Raw genomic sequence first — 26,283 nt, 5'->3', positions numbered from 1 at the left:
TGAAAGAAGGGGGGGGAGGGGGGGGGGGGGGGGGGGGGGGGGGAGAAAGGGGAGATGTGCGGCTTGCCTAAAGGGCTTGTAATTGGATTGCAGCGCTGGCAAATACAATAAAATTAGAATGATATAAATCTGTTCCCCCGACTGTGCACGGGCAGAAAGGTCGGGCTTGCTCTCCAGCTGCAGGCAGGAAGAGGAGCGGGGGAAGTGAGACGTCCTGCCGCGTGGACGCGCTCGGGGTGACAGGCACGGCCGAGAAGGGCAGGTGCAACTACCGCTCCCGGCAGAGATGACACCGGGGCTGACCGGGGCGAGGGACACCAACAAGATGGTTCGATCGCTCCCCAACTGACCCAGTGTCCTTTCCTGGGGGGCTGAGCAGACAGTAAGAAGACCTGTCATGGTCACACCCCGCAGCGGGACCCCAAGCCCCCCAGAGCACGCTACGAGCGCCCTGGTTTACAAAGGGGGGGGATGCTTCCAACCCTGCCGTCTCGCGCCGTCCCCCTGAAGCATGGCCCAATTTCCGGCTCCGTGGAATAAATCCCGTCGCCACCAATCAAATCTGCATTTATAAACCAGCTCATTTATCAAACCCGACACCTCCGACAGCAGCCAGCGAGGCAGGGCTGCGCGGCAAGAGCGTGCCGTCCAATTCAAGGCACCTAGGCAGCGTCGTTGATTTTGCAGCTCTATACGCTCCTCCGGCTCCAGAGACAGCCAAGAGGCGAGGAGCAGAAACCTCCTGCACTGCACACCTTTGACAGAGGGGAGAGAAATGACTTCATCACCGGCAGCGCCGAGAAATGTGCGTAGCGTGCCAGGGCCAGCGAAAGGGTTTGCTCGTCACCGCCAGACTGAAGCGTTCGCAGCGCCCGGGACCGAGACCGTCAGCGGTGGACATCTACAAGCTGCTTTTTGCACCGGAGCATTCGCATTGACATAGCTGTTTTCGATTAGGGGGAAGGCAGGGCGGTGGGCACTTGTGATGACTCTCAGCAAACGCTGCTAGCAGCAACTGCCTGGTTTATTAAAAGATCTTAAGTGAAACTCTTCCCAGGCGGTCAGCCTGCCAGCTGCTAGCTTGGGACATGGAGAAGCCCATCACGGGTGCAAGCAATGCTAGCAGTTGGTCCTGCTGATACACCCGTCGGTGAAGAAGGCGGCACAGCACGGGTAAGGGCATGACCCTCAGTCGTGCTCTCCCTGCAGCGTGGGGGAATACTCAAAACCACACTAGGACTCCCCTTCCTGGGTGGGTCTGCACGGGGCCCGGCACAGGACAGCGGGCATTCGCTCGCACGCTGGCTCGGCTCCGCTGCATCGTGCTTGGTGACGATGGCACCGACCTTGTGCAGCCTCAGGCACTTTCACTCCACTTCATATCATGGACAGTGAGGCTGGGAGGGAGCTCAGGAGGTCACATCTAGTGCAACCCCCTGCTCCAAGCAGGACCAACAGCATCCCAGACAAGGCTTTATCTACCCGGGTCTTCAAAACCTCCAAGGATGGAGACTCCACCACCTCTCTGGGGAACCTGGTCCAGTGCTTCACCACCCTCCTAGTGAGAAAGTTTCTCCTAATATCCAACCTCAACTTCCCTTGCTGCCACCGGAGCCCATTGCTCCTTGTCCTGCCATCTGCCCCCACTGAGAACAGCCCAGCTCCACCCTCTTTGCAGCCCCCCGGCGGGGAGGCGAAGGCTGCTATTCAATCCCCCTCGGTCTGCTCTTCTCCAGACTAAATCAGCCCAGTTCCTTCATCCTCTCCGCACCAGTCCTGTCCCCCAGCTCCTGAAACATTTCCATTGCCCTCCACTGGACTCTCTCCAATGTGTCCACATCCTTTCTGCAGTGGGGCCCACAGCTGGATGCAGGACTCCAGATGTGACCACACTAGCACTGAATAGAGGGGAAGAATCACTGCCCTTGATCTGCGACAAGGCTCCTACCAATGCAGCCCAGGATGCTGTTAGCCTTCTTGGCACCAAGGGCACACTGCCGGCCCCTATCCATCTTACTGTCCCCTGTCCCCCCAGGTCCCTTTCTGCAGAGCTGCTGCCCAGCCAGTCAGCCCCCAGCCTGCACCGGTGCATGCGATTGCTTGGTCCTAAGTGCAGGACTTTGCACTTGTCCTGGCTGAACCTCAACACTTCTTGAGCTACCACCCGCCCAGCCAGCACCCCACACCAAATGCACCTGGGAGCCAGATGGACGGTGTCGATGGGATACTCCCAAATACCCGGGCAGACGGCTCTCTTCATTAAGTTCTGCTATCGGCCAACCGGGCATTGCAGCACTTGGCTCTTTCGTGCTATTTCCAATGGCTTCGTCTGGGGGAAGTGCAGGGAGAGGACGGGAAAGGGCCTTAAAGCCATGCTGGCAAAATGCAAAACCCAGTGTCCTCTCCAAGGGCCCTTCCAGGCGCTGGCAAAGAGGGAGGCTTCTTTAGGTCCCCTGTATGCTCTGCAAATAATTGGCTCAGCAGGGAGAGGGGGCAGTTAATGATCTGATCCAAGCTGCTTGTGGACTGTGGGTTGCATCCTGCAAAGCCTCTTTTAACTCCAGCGGCTGCGAGCCCCCGGGGCAGCACTGGCCACACTGCCCAGGCCGGACCTCAAAAAGCCACCAGGCATCAACAGCGGGTGCAGAAGAGCTCAGGCAACGGCGCCCAACCTCAGGGAGCGTGTCCACGGGACAGACGGGAACGTCGACGCGGCCTTCTGCAGCGCCGACCCACCCGGGAATCGAAACCGCACAAAGGGAGCGACGGTGGCCAGTCGCTCCCTGCGACACCAGCAACGTGCCCTTTATGCTTTCATGTGCCATTGAGTAAATTAATCACTTTTTTTTTTTTTTTTAAAGCCAAGACCTAAATACCAGCTCCCTGCTTCAGGAGATACGCAGTTACTCCTCAGTGGCTTAATTTGGACTCTCCGTCAAAACCCGTCTCTAGAAAGCTTTGTAGCATCCAAGCAGAAAGGGCTGGAGCCCTTGCAATCTGCTGTGTGAAATCTCTAAGTAATGAGTTTAATTTCCAAGGCCCCTGCAAAGGCTTTGCACCACTACAACGGGACTGATTTCCTCCTCCCGCCCCTTATCTGGGGAGAAGAATACATATTTTCTCATCGCTGTGATGGGCTTTTATCTGCTCCTTTTTGATAGAAAAAGCCTATCTTCATAACCACATGGTGGAATTGTGAAATACAAAATGTACTGAAAGGAGAGAAAGCCCCAGCCGCGAGCACCCGCCCCATCACCAAAGCAGACCAAAAGCAGTTGTGACGCCATTTATAAATTAATACAAGTAATTGCTAAATGCCAGTTGTGAGAGTGACAAAGCAGTTTGTATTAAAAGCATATAACTACCCACCCATGCTGCCGTGCATTGGTGAGGACCTCTCCCCCAAAGGCCGGTGCCTTTTGCTTGATTTAGTTCTTAACTCCTGCGTTCGTTGGATCAAATCCTCGAGATTATCTGCCTGGTTTTGCTACGTACGTGTGTATGTGCACACGCCCCCCCTCCAACGCGTGCTCCTTAACACCTCCACACACCTGCCCTTGCTTCTGACCCCAACTCCTCTGTTATTAGATAATTAGACTGGGGTCTATTAATAAATAATGCCAATTAAGGTGCATATCAAAATTAAAACTAAGAGAATGAAATGTCTCCCCAGACAGGATGCCCGGTGCTCTTTCTTCCAGCTGGGATTGTCATTTTCTTTTCTAAATTAGCTTGGATTATAGCAAAGCATCTTTGGGTCTCATGCCCCTGGCCACAGGCTCACTGATTTTGGGGGAAGGTGCTGTAGGTGCCCCTGTCTTTAGCACCGAGATCCAGCGACTGCTCTCCAACAACGATGCCCCTCCGAGTCCTTGGAGTCACAGTCACTCCCAGACTCTGGACAGTGCATTTATGGGAACGGTCCCCAAATAATGCAGTTCATCTAAGGTTGTGCAGATCCCCGATCCCTGCAATGCAGACATCACCAGTTCCACTTGCCGATCTCACTGGGCTCACTGGGGTTTGCTGGACATGGAAACCGCCCCAGGCAGCTGCACCAGTACAGCAAAACCACCCTTTCCCAGTGCTTCTGGATGCACCGGCCCTTGGGGGTGAGCCACTAGCCCCGCCGTCCTCCCCACGCCAGGGCCTGCCCGGTACAGCCGGCTCTTCTCCTGACCTGAGAAAGGGGCATAAAAGCCATCCTGCGCTCAGCAGCTGGGGAAGATGAATGGAGAGAGCTCAGCACTGGCTGCTGCACAGAAGAGATTTCCATGAAGCTCAATCTACAATAGAGATGTAGAGAAATTCGGGGACTCCTCAGATTTCCTAGGGGTGCTTCTGCTGCTATGGCCCGTCTAGCGCTGCACCATCAACACCGACCGGCCTAATGCACTGCAAGACCGGGCCCCTACAAAACATCACGTAACAGGTGCAAGAAACTCCTGACCCTTGGGGTCCATCCATTTTTGTCCTGAAGCATGAAATCAGGGCACTGCACATCTCAGCAGGCCTCACTAGACGTGCTGGTATTGAGGGAAAAGTTATCCAGCCACCAAACGCAAAACCTGCACCCTGCCCCTCCTTGCAACTGAAGTCGCTTCCTAATTTTCCAAGTGCAAACGGGCAAGTCCGCTGATGAAAACAAATTCTTCAACATCTCACACGCGGCGCCGGAGCAGGACATGATACATAAGCTGGGCGAACTGGCCTAACGGCAGAGAAGACATGATTTATTCCAGCGATTTAAGGATTTTCTTCTAATGTTAAATTAAATTACAGAATATTCCTACTTCTCTCACCTTGTAATAGCTGCATGCATCTTCAGGCAAAAGCACTATCGCTGCAGACGGTCACCAGGAGGAATATTATAGTCATATTTAAGGCAGTCAGATTAAAATTCATTTAGGTTCCCCAGCTGACACTTGCTTGGAAAACATGCATTGGGTTCAATGCTCCAGTTCAGGAAGACGCGTCCATGCGTCTCAAACCTCCCGGGCTTTCCCGGGACCCAGTGCAGGCCTCCGGGCGTTGCCCTGAAGCCTGCTCCAACTGGGCAGGAAAGGGGAGCTCAGTCCCAGCAGCGCCAGGACGTGTCAGAGCTAGAGACGGCAGAGAGGCAAAACCATCCTGGCCGGAGAGCTGAAAAGCAAGCTAAGTGCCAAAGCCAAACATTTCAAATGGAAAAATCAACATGCTGCATTTGGAGCCCATCCGAGGGAGACGCTGGGATCTCCTTGAGAAAAAGCTTGTGGCCAAAACGGTTTGGTGACTTCAATGCACATTTGCAAAATGTTTCAGCTGACCCCCATCTGCATCTTCCGGTGAAGTGTTTTGCCCGGCTCCGAGCACGGCGCGATCCTGCTCCCGGGGCTGGGTTCTGGCTTGGGCAGGAAGGGCTCATTCCCAAACCCCATCCCCGCCTGCAAGTCCGATGTCACGTACCAGCCCCGACTGCAGCATCCCAGCCAAGGCTTTGTCTACCTGGGTCTCAAACACCTCCAAGGATGGAGAGTCCACCACCTCTCTGGGGAGAGTGCTCCAGTGCTTCACCACCCTCCTAGGGAGAAAGTTTTTCCCAATATCCAACTTAAACCTCCCTTGCTACAACTCTGCTCCCTGGCCTGTCGTCTGCCCCCACTGAGACCAGCCCAGCTCCATCCTCTTTGCAGCCCCCCGGCAGGGAGGTGAAGGCTGCTATTCAATCCCCCTCGGTCGTCTCTTCTGCAGCCCAGTTCCCTCAGCCTCTCCTCACCAGTCCTGTCCCCCAGGCCCACACCATTTTCATTGCCCTCCGCTGGACTCTCTGCAATGTGTCCACATCCTTTCTGTAGTGGGGGGGCCACAGCTGGACACGGGACTCCAGATGTGGCCTCCCCGGTGCTGCATAGAGCAGGGGGAAGCTGGGCGGGAGGAGAAGGCATGGGAGAGCTGCGAGAAGTGGCCTGAACTTCATGGGGCTTCCTCAGGAGGGGTGGAGGACAGGACAAGGACAGCATAGGCACAGCATGCTTCCCCCACTCCAGCAGAAGTGAGAGCATTGCATACGTCGTGTGTTCACGTGCGTGTGCAAAGCACCAATAGCGCATGGTTTTACAAGTGGCAGCAGAGCATAGCTGGCTCCCAACCTGCTGGTGGTCAGGCTAAGGACTCTCTTGCTCAAGTACACCCACGTGCACAAGCACAACCTGCCGTGTCTCCTGCCTGCCCCACCACGCACACGCGCCACAGGCCAAGCCAGCCGAAGGGGCCCTTAGCAACGTGCCAGGGTCCCTCACGGCATCTCTGTCCACAAGCAACAGCGGCATTGGCCGGGGTTTGCACCGATGCCTTCGGCTCTGTTCCTCCAGCCCAACGAGACCAAGCAAAACGCTCCCCGCGGCCCCACGCTGGCCTTGCACGGCACGCCGGCACTGAGGGAGATTCAACAAACGGCTTCTCTCCTGCCCAGCCTGGCTCTGCCGTGAGCTCTCAGTCCGGGGCTCGGGACACCAGCCTGCTGCCATAAGGACGAGCGAGCTGTTCCCAAGTCCCCCAGGGCCAGGGCAGGTGGGGCTGGCCGGATGACATTTGGCCAATTCATTCCACAACATTTGCAACCAACTATTCGGGCAACCTCTTTTAATCGCTCAACCGACCGGCCCGCCAGGCACTGGCACGGGAGCAGGCGCTTGCCTCCCTCAGCCAAGTCTGGCGAGAAAACACCGGGCGTGGGGAAAAATGCAACCCGGGTGGAAGAGGGGAGACAGGGTCCAGAGCTCTCAAGTCCTCCACCCAGCGACACAGGCCAGCTTCTTCCCCATGTGCCCCGACCAGGCGCAGCCGCTGCAAAGCCCTCTGCAAGGAGCCAGCGCGCCCGAGGGCACGTGTCCCTCCACGAAGCATGCCAGCGCGTCGGCTCTCGCCCTTCCCGATTCTGCAGCTCGCCTCCAGCACTCTGCTCCACGCGGCCCCCCAACCCAGCGTCCACCCCCTCCTTCCTGGACCCCTTGAGCCGTGACACGGGTGCACTGAAAGCAACCGCGTGTGGGCGGGGGTCCAGCCCGCAAGCGCACAGACGGCCTCCTCCAAACACCCCTGTTCCAGGGGCAGGAGACCAGAGGGTCCGGGGGGGAAGGAGCCATGGGTTTGGTCCCCATCTCCCCCTGCGCGAGATGTCACACCCGGGCGTCTTGACCCCTTTCATTCCCACCCTGCAGAGCAATGTATTTGCACAGGCTTACGCCATGGGAGAAGTGCAGGACTCATTACGGTCACCTCGTCCCGGCCCGGTGGCTGTTAATTAATGCGCTTCCAGCTCGTTTATCTAATCACGGCGTAATTGGTTTCAGTTTCAGTCAATGTTTTACTTCATCAGCTTGGTAAATAGCAAGGACCGAGCCCCGCCGCGCATGGGAGCGCCACGGGCTCCCCCCGCCTCGGCGCCGTGGGTGCTCACGGACCTTGCTGGGGCCAGGAGGTCCGTCCGCAGGGCTGGGGACAAGCCAGCCCTTCCCTGCTCTGCAGCGCTCCCTCCGAAGGGGGCCGGTACGGGCCCCCTGCCCCGGGGAGCTGCAGACGCATGCACTTCTAGCACGGAGCATCTCCAAGGGGCCAGACCCTGCAGAGCTGGGACACCCCAGCACCCCATCCCTCCCTGTCCCACCCTCACTAATTCAATTTAGATCTTAAAGGGCAGAAGAGCCCTTTAACCCTAACCCTAACCCACTGCTCCCCTGGGCCATGAGATGCTCCTGGAGCCGCTCTGCTCCTGCTCAGGGGTGCACAATTTATGTAAGATTTGCTCCAAAAGGGCAACAGGCACAAAGCTGTCCACAAGCATCAAGGCAGCAATTGCCTTGCTGATTTATGAGATGTTCCCTTTGCTCAATACACCGGTTGGGAGAGGTTGGCCCCGACACCCTGCATCTTCCCGGGCCCATCGGGGCTGCCACGTCTCCCGGCATGGCGCAGAGACCACCCGGCCTGCAAGCATCCCCCGGGAGAAAGGCAATGTCAGGCGACCTGGATGCAACGCCGTGCCGAAGAGACTCGTGCGGCGGGGAAACGCGGTTCAGACGGAGCCAGCAGCACCGAGCCAGGGCGGGAGAGGCAGCACACCAGGAGAGCCCTTCACATTAATAGTCTGAGGCAGACTTTCCCTGATAAAGCTACGTGGGACATACCGTCTCATCGCCGTGAAAGGCAGGAGCTGAGAAGCGATGCATTTAATAGACCTCAATGACTTGACTTCATATTCTCTCGTTCCTCCATCCCGCCAACAGAAGCGTGCGCCGCTCTTCAGACGGCGGGCTCCGAAACATCGGCATTGGGAAGCCGCCGCATTATGGAAGCACAAATGTGCAACACCTTAATGACATTTTAATTTGCTACAATTTCCCACTTTATTCAGCAAAGTCTTTTCCCTCTAATAAGATACTTGATCAAAGTCCACCTCAGAACACAGATTGCAAAAATACATTTGCTCTGGTCCGACATTAGCCAAATTGCACCCTGTCACACTCCATCACTTCTGCCTCTCGCTCGAGGCGATACGTATAAATATACGCAGCACCATCTACTTAGCGGGATCTTTTGACACCGCATTTACTTCTGCACCAGCTAAGGCATGGTGCGCTGCGAGCCGGGATCAAGCACAATTGCCATCGACTTGGGCGTCAGAATAAACCACATCTTAAAAGCCCCGATTTGGTCCATTGGAGTACCGCGTTGCTTATCTCAGCGCCCAAGACCAGCGGCACCAGACCCCTACCCCCTTCTAGATGACCGGGGACCGTCCCCAAGCAGTCAAGTACATGGCCAGACCCAAGTGGCTGTGACGTATTTTGGGTGGAGGGAGTAATACATACAAAGCAGCAAGTGGTATTTTAATGGGATTTCTATGGGGGGGCAAGAGAGGAAGCGACCTTGTTTGATGTCAAACCCGCCAGAGAGCCGACCTGGGCTTAGAAAGCAGCAGCGCGACCTAGCCTTTCTCCTTTCCGGCTGCCCCCCCGTCCAATCCAAAAGCATGATTCGTGTTTATGGGCTTTGCCATGCAGCTCGCAACCATCGTTTTAGAAGAGGATGTTTGCTCGATTTGCATGATTAAGGAAGAACATCCCGGAGCTCCTGATGCAAGAGAGCGAGCAGGAGCTGGGTCCCGGCTGCGTTCCCCTGCAGCTGAACTGCACAGGACCCGGGCCCGGCTTTTGGATGACCCTCGGAGAGGGGCTCCGAGCCTGCCCCGTGCCAAGGGCTCCGGTGCTCCGCCGCTGTGCAAAGAGCACGGAGATTTCAGAAGGAAGCTGATAATCCCCAAGCATCTCGTATAAAACCCTCAGACCCTCCAAAACGTCCATCTTCTCCCGCCACCGTCCTGCCTCTGTGGCCTTGCTCCCTGCTCCGCTCAGACGCCGCCTTTCCTACGGCACCGGCATTCAGAAGCAGCCATCGATTGATGCACGCAACCCTGCTATTAGCTTAAACAGTGAGTTTTTAAGTGCTGGGAGCTCCAGAAAGCCCTGTGCTTCGTAGCGGCACGTGCCACGGCGGGCACCGCGGCTAATAAGGCTTCGATTGCCATGTGCCGAGCCCATCGCTGGGTGTGCCCATTACACAATTACAGCCCGGGGCTCGGAGCGGAAGGGGCTGTAACGGAGCCCCTCTCCTCGCACAAAGGAGCAATTAGCGCCGGCCTGCCCTGCTGGGGTGGTTAGAGAGGGGAGGGGAGGCAGCTCGACGGGTTCCTGCTGCTGCTTTGCTAACGGCGGAAGCGAACGTCAGCGCTGCTGTCGGGGCTGCTCCCTGCATCCTCGCTTGGACGGCTCTGCCGGCACCAAGGGGCCAAAGCTTTGCACCAGAAAACAGCGGCCTGCCCTCGAACTACCATCAGCCGCACGCGGCCACCCCCGGACACAGGCCGCTAGCTGGCTGCAGGACGGCTCGGGGCCACGCGGGAGGAAGGTGCCCCCAGGCAGACTAAATGCAGCCACAACTCATACCTCCCCGAGCCCGGTGGTCACTATAGGGCCCCGGGGTGCGACCCAAAGCCCGGCGGGTCCATAATGCGTGCGCCGTGTTGGCGGGATGAAATCAGGGTTGAATTTGAGACGCTAAATGCAAACACCTCCTGACACCTGCTCTCACCGTGAAAGACCTCCGATGCAGACGGTTCCAGATGAAAGAGCAAAGCTCCGCGGAGCAGATCCGAGCAGCCCCGTTGCACCATCTCTCAAACACCCCCCGGTTTTGATGCTCCAAAAACAGTCGCTTCTCTCTTTTCTAGTTTCTTTTTTTTTTTTTTTTTTAAATGAAAGCCAACAGTTTGTTGGTGGAAAAAAACAGCAGAGTGGGGAAAAAAGCAGAGCTTTTAGATCAATGAGAACATCTCAGGGGAAAAAAAATGGTACCCAAGCCGACAAAATCCAGTTTCCTACAAATGTTTCCCGATACACTTTGCAGTAAAGGGTTTTCCCCGCTCGCCCCTCGGTGCTCCAGGGGCCGTCGCCTCCCGCGGAGCAGGCCAGAGCCGAGGCACCGACCTGGCGCGGGGAAGCGGGGAGCAAACTCCGCGCCCCTGAGCAGACGGCTGGATACCCGCTGCTGTTCCCGGGGGTCCGTGGCCCCGAGCTAAATGCTCTTGGTGCCTCTTGGGGCCCTTTCTCCTTTCCAGCTGCTAAAAACCAAGCACGGCAGGATATTTTGTGGGGCTCCCGACTACCTGAGAAACAGTCCCACCAGCAAGGGACACTGCTCTGCCCTCCCCAAAGGTCCCTGCTATCATGGAAGTGGGTCTCTAGCAGGGGGACCCCTTAGCCCTGAGCCTGAGCCGATCCCTGACAGGGGCTACATGGGAGACAGCACCGGCAGATGTTACCGGATGCCCGAAAACCCCGATTCCAGCAGGCAAAGCGATGATGTGAGCCTCCGGGGTCTCCTTTCCAAGCATTACGCTTCAAGCCCACTCTGCCATAGCAACAGGCTTGAGAAGGGCGATCTGCAGCCAGCCCAGACACAGCAGGCAGCATGCAAAAGTGCCTGCTTTTTGCAAAGGAAAAAACAAGCAAACATTGTTTTTATGCCGGTTTCGTGATTTCTGAGCTTGCATGGGAGCAAGGGCTCCTACTGTCACCTGCATTTCACAGCACCCAAGAGCCTGAAGCCAGGGACCACGGTCCCTCGGCGGGCAAGAAAAGAAGGCCCTGCCCCCCTCCACCAAGCTGCCCAGGTGAACCTGTTCAACCAACCCACGTTTGTATTTCAGCAGAAAAAAAGGAATATTTCACCCCAAATATTTCACCGAGCTGCCCAGGCTGCCCCTTGCAGCACATGAAGCCGGCACCACTTGCCTCAACCTACCTGTCATTTCTCTTTGCCCTGCAGACAGACTAGCCCTGCTGCCTCATCTCTGGAGCCTCCTGGGGTCCCGAACAAGGGTCCCCTGGTGCCGTCCGGCCGTGAGCAGACTAGACCGAAACCCACGGGGCTCGGAGCAGCCGCCGAGCCCCGAGAGCGGAGGAGGATACCGGCGACCTGGACGGCACCAGCATGTCTGTGGCAGGCTCCAAGGAGCCTCGCTGGGGTTTGTTTATGGGGAATTTCCCTGGGATGGAAAACCCACAAGGTCTCTGAGCTTGGTCACAGCATACGGGCTTGGGCGGGAGGGGCAAAGTCTTTGGGGAGACTGGGTTTTAAAGCGGGCAGTTCCCAGCCAGCCCCCAGATGCAGGCTGGTGCATCCCAGGGTCTTGGCCCCATTGCACTGGGAGACAGACCAAGCACTGGGTTGGGCTTGCACGGCCAACACACCCCAGACACACCGTAGTCTGCTGACACTGCTCCCAGCCCTCCTCCGCGGCAGCCCGCGGAGTCAAGGGGACCGTGGTCCCGGGGAGACAAGAGCCTGCCTCCTCTGGGAAATCCTATGAAATATGAACTTTCATTTCTACCCAGGAGAACTTTTACGATTTCCCCCCGATGCCCGATGAAGGGTGTTTGTGACCGAAAGCTTGCGATGAAAGAATTTTTTTTTTTTTTTTTTTTGCAAAAATCTTCTCGGTCTAATAGAAGTGATCATCTGTGTCCGCGGGTCCCGATTGCTGCGGGGAAGGAATTCCAAGCTGCCCAAAAACCAGCCGCCCCACGGCAGGCGATTCGTGGGAGCTTGCTGCCACCTGGCGGCCAACACGCCAGCCCCGCTCGCCCCCAGCACCCTCGCACGTGGGCCACGCGACGTGCCGCCACGACGGGGTCCCACGCCCAGAGGCCAAGCTCATTGGGAAAAGAGAAACGTGCACGGGATAACGAGGGGCCCAGGCTGCCACCCTTCCCACCGCAGCGCCGCGGCACAAGGGAGCTGGGGTCTCAAGCTGGTCGCGACAAAACACCTCTTGGACGGGGAAGGAAAGTCCCAGGGGGAAGTGCTTGGAGGGGAGACGCTGCCGTCACCGGGACACTGAAGCCACGTGCTTTGGCTCATCAGCCACCCGCCTGGAAGCCAAAATGTTGATCCCGCTCTCCACCAACTCCACCTGCCACCTGTCGACAGCCCGAGGCCTCCTGCCCACGTGGACAACAGGAATGTCGAGGATATTAAAATCCCCCCCCCCAAAATTTCAGCTGTGGGAAGGGGGCATTTTCTGTGCAGAAGTCGTTCTGGTGCAAAGCTCCCAACCGGGCGGGCTCGCTGGTCCCAGCGCACCCTCCGCGCAGGGACTCGGGCACAGCAGAGCCCCATGCAGCCGGCCGAGCTCTGCAAGCGCCTGCAAGGCTGCTCGGGCTCAGGGAAGTGGCAGCGTTCGGCTGACGGCACGGAGCTCCTTGCAACCGAACGCTTCGACTTGGCTCATCCAGAGGCTGGAGAGCCCCAGGCGGTCGCATCTGCCGTGCAGGCAGGCTCTCGACCGCTTTGAGACGTGCGTTTGCAGCTCAGGTGGGGGCATCAGGGCGCGATGGACCCCAGGGCCCTGATCCTCAGGTGTGGGGCTCAGGGCAGGCAGCACATCCTTGCTTTCCCCGCTCAGAAAGGCTGCTCGGATTCAGGGTGAGCATTGCACGTGGACAGAGCTCCCGGGACCGCGACCGCCAGGGCTGCAAGCAGCGGGACACACACGGTCCTGCTGTCACTAGAGCAGCCCCATACCCCAGCTCGGCAGACCCGTGACCCACCTAGCATGGGGCAGGAGACAACGTGCGTGCTGCAACCGTGTCCAGGCAGCTGCCGGCACACACACGTCCCAGCTGCGTGGCTGGACGGAGACCCTGGGGGTCAAGGGCCATCCCAGCCTCCGGCACAACCCCGCTCTCCCAGCGCCTGCCTGGGGTCCCAGTCTCCCAGGAGCCGCCCCAGGGAGGGACGCCGGGCCTGGCGGCAGGCAGGCAGCAAACCTCGGTGCTCCCCCGCCCTCCCGAACGGCGTGGGAGCTGGGCGCGCAGCGCATGCCCTGCCTTCCTGGAAGAGCCGGCAGATGACAGGTTCTCACCGACGCCCCCAGAAAGGGCCTGAAATAAAACTCGCTTTCGAAGGCGCTCGTTAAAAAGCAATCAGATGACACGTCTCTGCTCCGTCTCCCCGGGCTGGAGGGGCGGCTTGGCGCTTCCCCCATGCCTTTAGGTGTCAAAGGCTTTCCCCAGCGTGCTCTGGGAAGCTTGGCACCTACATGTCACCACTGCATGGGGACTTAGGAGAGAGGGCTTTTCCTGGGAAAGGTTTTGACCAACTTTTTTTTTGGTTTTTCCGGTTACGATTTTCCCTTGGACTGTGCCAGCTCCGCTGGAAAAGAGAAAAAAGAAAAGAAGAGAACAAACGCCCCCACGTTTTTCATCACAAAGCTGAATATTCCCCACACAAAGTGGTGCCGTTCGTGGACACGGCATTTCCCAGGACACTTCCAGACCGAACGGTGCAGCCGGGAGCACGGGAACTCGCCCATCTCCCAGCAGGAGACCTCCAGGCCTGACTTAGAGGCTCCTGGAGGTGGGGGATCCCCCTGCCCCTGGCAGCACTAGAGAGGCAGCCCTGATGCTCGGCTTTGCAGCCCACGCTCAACTCCTGCCTTGGCCCGACGGGCTGCAGAGACCTCCGCCCGCCGGAGGGATTCTCAGCACGAAGCTACGATCCGCTCAGAGGAACAGATCGAGTCTCTCACTGCCAGGACGGTTTTCCCTAAGAAGTGCTTGTGCCTCTTGATTTTGGCATGCACACGCATGCACACAACACACACATGCCCATTACTGCATCCCGGGAAGGGCAAGTCCAGATGCCAGGCCCCCACAGCTGTGCTTGCTCCAAGCTGCAAGGACTTGTTCCCCTCAATTGCTTGGGTCAGTCCTGTGGCCCGTGACACGACCGGGTCTCCAGGCCGTTGCAAACACCGAGTAGCCCCGAGGGGCACAGAGCACCTTTGCCTTCAGCAGACACGGCAGCCCTGCTCTACCCAGCCCGGGGGTCTCAAATGAGTCAAGGGACGTGCGTCAGATGGAGGAGGGAGGGCACAACGTGGGCGCACAAGGGAACAGGGTGCTCCAAGGCTTCCTGCTGCTCCAGCTGCCTGGGCTTTGCTCCAAGGCCGTGCTCCCGGAGCACGAGCACAACCCGGACCGCAGCAGCCTGCCCCCGAGCCGGCGGACGGAGCCTGCGCTGTATTCGGGAAGCAGAGCTCGGGTCACCCACCCACACACCGTCCAGCCCCAGCGGCTGGCCACTAAGCAGGGACCGCCGGGCAGCACACGGCCACGGACCCCTCCCAGAAGCCAGAGCCACGTGGCAGGACGGCACCAGTGTCATCCGTGGAAGACGAGGCTGGCCCTAGAGGCAGGGAAACGGGTCTCTACATCCCACCCCACGGCTTTGATTCCTGCTTGTAATATGGTTTTATACCACCCCCCCCCCATGTTGCATGGGTCACCCCGTCACCCAGACCACCCAGGAACACCGTGCCATCCGCATCGGTCCGAACCCTCCTGCTGGGTCACCGCCAGCCCGGCTCACGGTCAGTCTGCACCTGCCATGGGTGTCCGTCTCCCCCAGCATGTCAGGGGTTGCCCCCCTCCGCTCCTCAAGCCCTGACACTGCTACCAGAGCCACCACGCGCTGTCCTCCGGCCCCCTCCGAAGGTCATATTTGCAGTAGGGTCGGGTATTAGAGAGGTCAAAAATTGTAAAAAAACTGCCAATGACACACAGAAAAAGCCCAAACTTTCCATTAAGAAATGTGTCAAAAACCAATTTAAAAGATCATATTTCTGTCCAGAAAACTACAAAAAAAAAAGTAGGGTTTTGGGGGGTTTTTCTTGTAAAATTGCTATAATCTTTGACTGGTCAAAAAGACGCAGACAACTGACCGGTCAATTGACTATATTTGATGGTCAACTGACCAGCTTGCAACCCCTCTGCCTTCGTCCTCCGACATCCTCGGCATTGCACTGTCCTGAGCGCCAGGGACCACGAGAGGGCACTGGCGCTCCACGTTTTTCTCCCAGCGATGCCTGTGCTCCCTGCAATTTCTCCCATTTGGAAAGCATGAAGGGATAAAGTCCAGCCTGTGCATCAACACCAGCATCAGCCTGCAGGTAACCGGCACGGCCCTGAGGCTCCCATGCCCGCGGGGCTGCAGGACCACTCTGGAGGGCGACGCTGCAGGGGATGCACCGGGAGAATCGGGGTTGTTGCTCCAGTTTGCATTGTATTCCCACCTAGAGACAAACCCATAGCAAAGGCAGACCCTCCCCACAGACCTTGGGATTTCAGTTTGCTGCGTCCCAGCTGCAAACAGGGGCTGGGGCAGGCGGTTTGGGGTCATTCGTTTGCTAAACAGGATTGGGAAGAGATGCTGCAAAGTCTTGCCAGTAAGGAAAAGGAGCAGTAAGTAGGCTACGCGGTACAGGGCTCCAGGTGCTAGGGACAGAGCACGGGCACACTCGTTTTCATGTCAAAATGCCAACAGCTGGGCCGTGCAATGCTGAGAGGCATGGTGATAGCCTTCATTGGCCCCACCGCACGGGTGAAAGAGGAGCTGAGGAAGGAGGAGCAGATACAGGCTCAGTTGGCTAACACAAGACAGGCTCTGTGGGTACAGCTGGTCCATAAAAGACATCCCCAGACCCCCTCGCCTCTCGTACACATCTTGGGTCCTCACCCCAACACCCCCTGCAATACCAAGGTGCAAAGAGCACCGGGGCCTCGTGCTTTGCTGTGGGCATGAGCCTACCTAGGACGGTGAGGACGTCCTTCTCGATGTCGGCCTTGATGTATATCCGGCCCCTGCGCTCGGTGTGGTCTGTCCCGCACAGACTGGGCACGTTCATCACGCAGCGCTTGTGCACGTTCATCATGCAGGCTGCACGGGAGAAAGCGGGCGTTACTCAGGCAGGTTGTGTTCGCCAGGGCTGGGCCCAGGGGGATGCCCAGGGAAGGCAAAGGGGGGGCAGGAGGAGACTTCTTCGAGCTGGGCATGTCTGTGGGGGACACAAGGACAGGCAGGGGCTCTGCTCCTCCAAACGGACCTGGTGTGAGCTCCCCATGGGTAGCTTTGGTAGGGCCCTGTGTGCGTGTGCACACGCATGTGCATGCGTGCATGATGATGAGAGGCATTGATTGTGCAGCATGAATACTTCCGCAGGTGCCATGCTGCAGCAGATTGTTAACAAGCTGCTCCTGTAACCAAATCGGCACGTTTTGATCTTTCGGGAGCCACCGGCTCGTCTCAAACACTGGGCCACGCTATTCCCTGCAGATTCAGCCATTCCCCCAGGAAAGCTGGCTCCGCGGCATCACTCCTTCCGTGAGCTGCGAGCTCTCCCCCCGCGAGACAGCCCCATCGCTAAACCCACTGAGAAAAACCTCTCCCTGCTTCTCCCCTCTGCAGACCAGCAGCAAGAGCGTGCTTTCTAGAAGGGGCTGCTGCAAAGCCGTGCAAACCGCAGGACGTCTCGTCTCTGCAGCGAGACGGCCACGGGGTGTCACCCGCAGCCCGCACATGCGAGCGCGCCTCTCACGCTCGGCTGCTTCGCATCAGGGCAGGCGTTCCCCGTCCCCGCATCGAGCTGAAATCCCTCCTCTGCCCGAGCTCCAGACCGAGCTCCTTGACCTTCTTGGACACGTTTCTCCGGAGGGCTGGAGGACCGGACGGCAGAAAGAAATAAAATGCAGGCTGGAAAAACCCGGTCTGTCCTTTCCTTTTCATTAGGTTTAGGGAATCCTATGTCATTTATCTGCACGGCTGGTCCTTTGCTCCCCTTCTCATCTGCCCAGCTCTCCCCAGCGGCCAGGGGTAAGCGTGGTCCGAGGAGCCTGCATGTCCTCTGGGGGCAGGACAAGGAGCTTGATGCTTGCTGGTGACCCCAGGACCCCTGCCTCATCCTGTACCTTGGCTGGGACCTGGGAACGGCTCTCCTCCCCTCCCCGGCTCCTCCGCACAGGCCTTCACTTACTGTCGCATTTCATCCCTTGGTGAATGAGGCCGTACAGCAACGAGCCGCAGTGGTCGCAGAAGGTGGGGCTGGAGTACGTGTGGATTTTAAATTTGTGCTTGCTCCTCGGGTCCTGAAAGGGAAACGAGAGAGAAAGAGAGCGTAAAGACAGAGTCTGGACTCGTACCATGTACCAGCCCGGGACCACCACCCCGCGCCTTCCCGACCCTCGCAGACGGGATGGCAGGGTTTCAACCAACTCCCACGAACTTCAGCAGAAGCTGGAGCGGGTCACAACGATCCAGCTATCTTTAATGAAAGGAACGAGCAAAGCGGCTTTACCGACCGGATCATAGCTAAGAAACCATCAGGGGAAATCATCTTCACCCCATGCAGAGAGCCAGCACGACGCCCAGACGCAGCCAAGCCCCACAGGATGCAACAGCAGAGAAAACACCCGCTCAACAAACATCTCCAGCTTGAAAACCAACCACTGGCCAGTCCTAGGAAAAAACCCCTCCAGGACTCATTTCTTTGAATGCTTTGAGTCACTGACACCAGCTGCACCCGTCCCAGGCGGTGCTCAGACTCCCAGAGCTCAGGCCATGCTGGGCGGTGGCGATCCGAGCACATTATCTAGTGGAGAAAGGCCCTGCAAGAAGCAATGGCTGGAATTAAAGCCAGGCAATTGCACGTTGGCAGTAAGGCAGGTGGGGGGTTTTTTTTTAATGCCAGTAAAGGTTCAAACAAACCACGGGAGTTAGGGATTTCTCCATCTCTTAAGATCTTCAAATCAAGACTGGAAGCTTTGGTCAGTACAAGTTATGGGGCTCAGTCCAAGGGCAACGCAGCACATGCAGCATTACGTGTTGTACGGGAGGTCGCGTCATATTCAGGCCTATTGAAATCATATGAAATCCAGGGATTTGTGGCACCGCAGTTACCGACGGCATCGGGGATGGCGAGTGCGCAGCCTTTGATAGTGCAGAGAAGACAGAAGCAGCCCTCTCTGACGAACGACCCAAACCCTGGAAGATAACACCCGAGTCGTAGCTCAAACCAGGTTGCAAAAGGCAGGACCAGCTGGGAGGGTTTTGCTACTTCGAAGGTGGGTTGCATTTCGGTTTGCAACGAAACCCAACGTTTCTGGGACTCTCGACAGAGGAAAACGTCACGCGGCCTCCGGCTGGACAGCCCTGGAGGCCCCGGGACCCCCTGGCTCTGGGGCAAGCCTGCTGCGAGGCCGGGGGGGGCACACCGGGAGGGCGTCAGGTGGGGGTTTCCATTGGAGGTGCGCCAGGCTCCATCACGTGCCTGCTGCAGGAACCATCTCAGGTCGAGGCACATGCAAACACCCCGAGTGCACAAACAGGTGGCACGACCCCGCCACCATCGTGCACGCTCGTGCTGGAGTCTCCCCCACCTGCTCTAGCCGTGGGGTGAGCTCCAGCCCGATCTTTTATTTGGGGCAGATACCGGCACCAGACGTGCATTCCCGCTGCCTCCCATCCTCCTTCCTCGCCGCCGTACCGGGGAACCGGGCCAACCTCTGCCATCAGCCAGAACAGACGACCGCGAACAGCCCACCCACGGCCGACCGGCGCTGGCAGCACCCCCTGCGTCACTGAAGCCCGATTCCCCAGGCGGCCCGACAAGGCTTTATTTAGCTGTGATCCATTCTGAGTTTGCTCCCGGGAAGCGTCACCTAATGACAAGCTGCACGCCCAGGTTTGCAGCCCGAAGGCGAGAGCGCTCGCTCTTGGCTTCGCTCAAATGGCGAGGGCGTAGCCAGGGCGCCCCGCCGGGCTCCATCTCAGGGATCCCAAATGCGACTCTGCGTCAGACCCAGCTGGGAGCCCGAAGCACTTGGAAGAGGTCGTTGTCTCACCAGGGTGCTGGGAACCGCGCGGGGAATCCCAGCCCTTTCTCCTCCTTTCTTCTCAAGCACGGGCAAATCTCAGCCCCTCAAGCCTTACTCTGAACCTCGCCCCCAGGGCCCCCAGGCTCCTGCAGCTCTTGCTCAGCCCCGTGCGGGACAGCGGCTGAGCGCCAAGCATCACTCCTTCCCCGCCCAGAGTCTGCCTGCTTCTCGGTATCGCTCAGCCAGTCCATCCTGGCCGGTCTTGGCTGCAATTCTGAGCATCCTGCTTCCCCGGCCCTCGCCTCCCTCCTCCAGGCTCGCTCCTGCCTGCCCGGGGGGGCAGCACGGCTGTTTCCCGAGCCAGGCTTTGCTTCCCTGCACCGATGCTCACTGGCGCCCCGGGGTCCCGCCTCTCCAGGCGGTTCAATTTGCACGGCGTCATTCCTCTGGGGAGGAGGAGAAGCCTGCCCGTCGCTTCCCAGCCAAAACCTCATCAGTTTTCTTCCCCAAGCTGCTGCGCGGTCCCAGTCCGACGAGACCTGGAGCCTGCGCTGACGCCACGGCCAGTCTGACCTCTGCGATCCTCGCGGCTTCCAGTGGTTTCTGCCTTTCGCTGGCGCAGCTCCCAGCTCTCCTCCCCTTATAGCAAGGGACGAGCGCGGCTAGACTGCTAAGAGACGACCAGCTCCTTCCAGCGGGCTCGGTGCTGAGCCCCGCGACCACGTCCGTGGGGCTCTGCCGCGGCCTCGCAAGGGTGAAGGGTGTCCTCGTTCAGCCCAGCTGTCCAGTCTGCGTGTGAAAGGAGGGTCCTTCAAGCCACGTGGAGCTAGCTGGTGGGAAGGGAGCACTTCCGAAAACACCAGACACCTGGTACAAGATCTCCGGGCCTGGTTGCAACCCCTTCGTGAACTTCCACCTGCCGCTGGAGTGCAAACCATGCATCCATCTCCACTTTGCAATGCATTCGGTATAGGACCCCGCGGATCGGACTGGGTGACCTCCAACCCTCGTTTTCTATTAATTGCTTGACGTGCAAAACTAATGACACACACTGGGACCGCAAATCAGAGGAGCAGGGTTTCTTACTCGTGGGGCTCCCGCTCCGCTTGCTTGGGCCTGGCAGACAGCAGCATCCTTCATCGTCCCTCGGATCGGACCGTGCCCCTTCCCCTGCCAGGGCCCGGTTTATTCCTTAGGTAATAAGTGAATTGTCAGGCATCTAGCTTACGCCAGCAGAACCCTAGATCCACGTTGCTGGACCGTTTTAGCCCATCCAGGTATTCCCCGAGCCCCTGGGTATACGACAGGCAAGTCCTGGGGACCTCGGGTTGGGAGCAGACTTCCCTCAGCCCAAACGATGCTGATGTGGAGGGCACGCTCCACGACCTCCCATGCGGGCTTTTGAGAACAGGACCCTGGCAAGGACTGCATTGATTTCATTGCTGGGTGCCGGTCTGCTGGCTTGAGGGAAAAGCAGTAGCTCTTGGTTCAATCTTTTAAGTTGCCTGCCTGGGTTTCTAATGGGTTGGAGAGGTGCCCAGGCATTAGGAAAGGCACCTTTTCTGCATATTATAAGTTGAAATAAATAAATAAGATGAAGAACGGAGCTGGAAAGCACTTGCCTGCCTCAGCTAAACACGGCTGTCAATACAATACGTCCCCAATAAATTAAATTTTCTCAGCCTTATTGCATTTAAGCTTTTGGTTGAATTAATCACTTTGATACACTACACGTTTCCTTTCACAACACCCCCAATAACTCAAGCGATATTGGAGAGATGGGCAAATAATTGAACTTCATTTAATTCAATCTGGTTAAGTGCAAGATATTGGATACATGCTTCAGCAAATTTAATTGCATTCGAAACTGAAGACGTTTCATATTTTACCCTAAGCAAACCTCGCTCAGCCTTGCAACGTAAGAGTCGCTCTTTTAATAACTGATTTGGCAGCTGGATAATAGGGAGCCTGAGAAGCTGAGGGTTAACGACAATTAACCTGTCTTCTGAAAACCTCCAGACACCCAAAAGCTACTTCATTAAGTAATCCTGTACTTCTGAAAGTCTTCTGCGCTCTCTGCAGAGGCGATGAGACATGAGACGAGTGAAACTCAGGGGGTCGCATGAAAGAAGTGGGAGGAGAAACTTGCACACTTGGGAAAACTTCGAGATTGCAAAATTAGGTAAAAAAATGCCCCCAGCTCCTCTCTGAGGGCACGGCCCCTATGGGCCTGGCTGGCTGATATGGAAGCAACAATGGCCGCTGCCCCTGTATGTCTGGGGTCGTCGCATATTGAAAGAGGAAGGGGAAAGAGGTCAGGAGGAGGCTGCCGACTGGATGCCTTGCTAGGAGTACCGCGTCCCTGCCCGAGCGATTTGTGATCGTATTGAAGTAAGCAGGTGAAATTGTGCAGCTCGCGTCACACGTGGGGCCACCGAATAGGAGCCTGCGAATGGGAAAATGCAAGTCACTACGAACACAAAAACGGGGGGAAAACCACGGAAATCCACGTCTCACAAGCCGCGTAGAGGTTTAGGCAGCGCAACGCTTCCCCGGCACCGAGGGCCTGACAAGCAATCCCTATGCGCTCTTCCTAATCCAGCTGTTTGTTCAGAAGCTCAGCCCATCGCCCTCGTCCGCTCTTGGACTGGGATGAACCAGAAGCCACGTCCCCGAGCTCGCCCCTCGCTGTGGCGGCCGTGTGGGGCCATCGGCGGTAGGGCACGTGGGTCAGCACTTTGAGGAGGCCGATGCCGACACCAGCTGCACAACGGAGGCCGCTGGCAGCGGCAGGAGCAAGGTCTTCAGCTAAAGTTAGGCAACGCGTTTATTATTTATGGAGCACCTGCGTGGCTGGTGCATGCAGCATCTGTGCTTTGCACCCTGTGCATTCTTCAAAGCAGCAAGCAGTTCACGCGTGGACAGCACCAGGGCACTGCTGGCGTGCAGGGAAGGCAGAGGAGGAGTCTGGCAGAGGTCATTCTCCAAAAGGGCTCCCTGGGGAGGTTCGATCGGAGGAGGAGGAGGAGGAGGAGGAGGAGGAGGGGCGGGAACACTGCGCACACGACAGTGGAAGAGTCGCATCAGCCGAGTGCAACTGCTATTTACGGGCACGCTTCCACCCCGGAGATCACACCCCCAGCGTATAAATAGCCTCCCCCCATAGGGCTCTCACACATACGTGGCACGCAGCAAACCGCCGGCTAGTGCCTCCTGGGGAAAAACTCCCCATCAACCAGCCAGCCTCTGCTCTGTCACCTAGAAAGTCCTTGCCAAGCTGATCTGCCGGACTCCCTGCAGACGTCCGCTTCTCCAGCGTCCCACGCTGGGGTGAGAAAGCCTGGCCCAGGGCACCTCCTGAGAAACGAGACACTCTGGAAAGGGCCTACAAGTTTCCTAGACATTATTGCAAAGGGGCACAGTCACCGCTTCCTAGAGCATGTATTGAGGGGAGTCTGCCAGGGGCAAAGGGGCTTCTACACACACAGCGTCTCGGCAGCTCCTAGGCATGCCGGCTGCTGCCGTAGCCCCGGGGCGAGCTACAGCCCCCCTCCAAAGGGGAAGCCAGGAGCTGGGGGACACAGAGGTCATTCTTGCAGACTGGCTGCGGGGGCTTTGTGTCGCTCAAGGACCCAGGTCTGCATGCACCCCGCTCAGACCCACGGGCCGAGGGTCCCGGGAAACAACCCCAGCGGTGCATCTGTGCAAAGGTAAGAGCCCGGGATCAGCCTCCCAACAGCTGAGGAAAGACAGGCAGGTTGCATTTACTTCCCCATGGAGTCCTGGTGTGCGAAGCACGATACCGTTCTGGGGCTATGCCTGAGAGACAAGAAAGAGAATTTATTTTTTTAAATGAATATTTCTTCCTGGCGACACGCTGATCCACTCGAGCAACAACAGCTCCGGCCACGCATTGAAAGAAACCCTGTGCAAACCTGGACGGCTCTCAATTAAGCTGAACGAAGGTTGCATCCCCACTGGGGAAAAAAACAAACCCATGGCACGTTGGTGACAAAACTGCCACGACAAGGTATAAACTGAAGATCGCGGCGTGCAGTTATCTACCTGGGGAATGCAAGGGGCAGCAAGGAAAGCTTCACCCAAGCTGCTCCATCACGGCACCCCAGACCTGGCAGGGATGGACCTACCTGCACCTGCAACAAGAAAGCTTTGGTCGTGGCAAAAACTCCCAAAAGCGTCTCAAAGGTAGCCGGTGTCGTGAGACTGGCCCAGCAGAAGCTGAACTGTCTCTGTTAAAATCCTTCCCTCCACCAAGCCAAGAGGTGGCAAAACCTTCTGGCCACTGTCAGAAGAGCCTGCTCTCTCGATACACGGCAGTTGTGCCCGAGTGAACCTGGTACATAGCATTGCAAGCCACCCAGTTTCCTTACTGCCGTTGAGAAGAAATGCAAAGCAGCCAGGGACAAAACCAGGATGCACGGGGCAGAGGAACCAAAGCTGTGCTAGCACATCTGCTTCGGCGCATGGAAACAAGAGGGCTGAAGGCCACCGGCTCGTGGCGACTACCGTTTGAGAGCGAATCTCTCCGGAGCCCAGGCTCCGGTTCTGAAGAGCATCCAAAGTGCTCCTCCAAAGGACTATTTTTGTACCAATCGCAGTCTGAGAGGACTTAATCTTTGATTAGATCGCTGCGTATAAAGCAGTCGAGAGACTCAAAACCTGGATTGCAAAAAGGGGGATTTGCCTCTTTTTACAAGGAGGAGAGCGCTGGCCAGCCCCGCAGCCCCGCTCCGCGGAGACCTGTGCAGAACGGCGGAGGGGCCACGAGGCATCTCCCGTTGATTTCCAGACTGCGAGACGTGCTGCCACGCTGCCATCCAAATGGGTCGGATCCAGTTGCCATTTCCAAGGAAAGGTGCACGCTCTGTTCACCCGCCTACCAAGGCACGGGGTCTTCCAATGGCCGCGGTGGTTTGCAGATAGAGGATCTTCCTGGGAAAAGCTTCTGTCCCCGAATGACCAGCAGCTCCTCCCATCTCCAGCAGGCCAAGACAGACTGCATCCCTTCCCCTCCAAGGCATGGAGAAATATGGTACAATAACCCTTTTCCTTCCACTGTATATGTCCGAGTCCAGACCAGGCCACACACCGCTTGTACTGCATGAGCTGCCAACGCAAAGCTCTGGTCACTAGCAAGCGCTAAGTCCTCCGAGACCACCCTCCATCCAAGGCAGCTACCCAGTGGGTGCTGGGATACCTCCGACAGCCCTTGCCTGGTTCCTGCATGGTCTGGTCTCCTCCGAGGATGCGTGACTGGGTGCTGTGGCAGAAAAAAGCATCGCTGCCTCTTTTCAGAAGGACTTCCTTGGATGCAACGACTTGCACACAACGCCGAGAGCGTAGCAACCGGGATCTAAAGAACAGGAACAAGGAGGGGAGACGCCTTTAAAGAAGAGGCAGCTTCTTCCAGGAGGGCTGGGAAATACCACCAAGGGACTTTTATTGCATTTCAAGACTTAGAGCAAGCGCTGCAGTTTGGACTTTGACCTTTTTTTTACCCAGAGTTGCTGCAAACCTGTCGCAGCCCCGGGTGGTGCGGTCCATCGTTGCCCTCGGGGTATGAGCTGCAACACGCTGCGTTTGCCAGGGTCCGGTGGAAGCAGACACCGGCTCTGCAAGAGCGCTGCAAGCATCCTGCAGCCGGACAAGGAGGCCGTCTTCCGTTTCTGAGCGGGGCAGGAGGGCTGCCTGGTTTGCCCGTGCTTTGGCCATGCTGCCGTCGGGAGCTTGCTGGGTAATCTTTGTGGTGTCCCGTCCCTGCGAGAGCTCCGTGCATTTGGGATGGTGCACACACTTCCCAAATATTTGAAAGGCAGGTGGGTCTTGGGGAAAGCGCTGCTTAGCACAGCTCTCGGACATCCTCCTCCGTGCAACGTACGGATCCCGGGCGTGGGGTTGCGCTGGGGACGGGTCTGAAGGCAGCCCGCACAGAGGCACAAAGGGAGCCGGCGTGGCATGTTTCCAGGCCTGAAAGCGTGGCACAACCGGGGAAGTGTCGTGCACGGTCCCTCCACGAGCCCACGGACAGGATTTCGCTTTCCTCGTTGGATAAACCCCTGGGCCCACAGCAGGATCTGCAGCCCATGCGAGGTTGCAATGCATGGCTGGGAAAGGCCACCGGCGCGCTCCAGCCCCAGGCTGCTGGAGCTCACATCCCGCCTGGACGAGGAGCCTCACACGCTGCAAGCATCCCAGGCCACCGAACTCTGCTTTAGCCACAGGCGCTCGGGGACCTGGCATTGACTTTTTACCCCCTACACACCCTTCAACACCCCCAAAAAGGGGCTGATTCTGCAAAAGAGAGGGCAGCCTGCCTCAGACAATAATTAGCGCTTCAGCTTGAGCTTTTAATAGGCTGGTGCCGAGACGCTGCACCGCGGGCCCACGAGCAGGGCACGCAGCTGGTGCACACCTACGGGAGCTGTTGACAGAAGGGACATTTTTAGCTTTGTCAAACGGTCTTCTTCAAAAACATCGTTTCTGACTCAGCAGCCGGAAGGGAGCTCCCGCCGGCCGCCCCGGCAGGGAAACGCTGCATGGTCCCCAAGGATGCGCCGCGGCCAGCGCAGAGCTTGCGCGCGAGCCGAGGGTGCTGGGCAGCCACAAACCCGGCGCCGGCTGACCAACACACCTGGACGCCCGAATTGGGGCAGGCACCCTGGATAACAGGGAGAGTTTGCACCCTGGACAGTAGACACATCCCTGGTTTTGCATTTGCCTTCACCGGGTCAGACTTGCCCCCAGCACCGGTCTTAAAGTCACCTTTAAAAGGGGAATAAGAATAACAATCTCCTCCCTGTGCCATTATTCTCTCAAAAAGGGAAATAAGGGGGTGCCTGGCTTGTGGAAACCCCAAGTCCTTTGGAGGGGCGCGTGGGGGAACAGCCGGCTTCACCCCCTGCCAGCGCAGGGCTGTCAGCTCGTCGCAGATTCGAGGCGCTTGGAGAGTCCGACTCCAAGGACCGCTCACTTCTGCCGCTCCCTTCTCTTGTATTTTTATCCTGCTGACGTT

At 57.7% G+C, this 26,283-nt stretch overlaps 1 protein-coding gene across 1 annotated transcript in view; it reads right to left on the bottom strand.

Moving 5' to 3' along the window:
• The window catches only part of PRKCB (protein kinase C beta), a 160,907-nt gene that overhangs the window by 53,258 nt on the left and 81,366 nt on the right, over positions 1-26,283 (bottom strand). Inside the window, exons 2-3 of the mRNA XM_025208282.1 lie at positions 17,411-17,522; positions 16,189-16,317 (exon numbers count right to left, since the gene is read on the bottom strand). Coding sequence (XP_025064067.1) covers positions 16,189-16,317; positions 17,411-17,423 — 142 coding nt within the window. The 5' untranslated portion in view covers positions 17,424-17,522. The remainder of the gene's footprint in view (positions 1-16,188; positions 16,318-17,410; positions 17,523-26,283) is intronic.

Source organism: Alligator sinensis, unplaced genomic scaffold, assembly GCF_000455745.1.
Source record: "Alligator sinensis unplaced genomic scaffold, ASM45574v1 scaffold1164_1, whole genome shotgun sequence".
Taxonomy (NCBI): Eukaryota; Metazoa; Chordata; order Crocodylia; family Alligatoridae; genus Alligator; species Alligator sinensis.
Note: the sequence above shows the minus strand (reverse complement) of the source record. Positions and strands in the feature narration are given on the sequence as shown.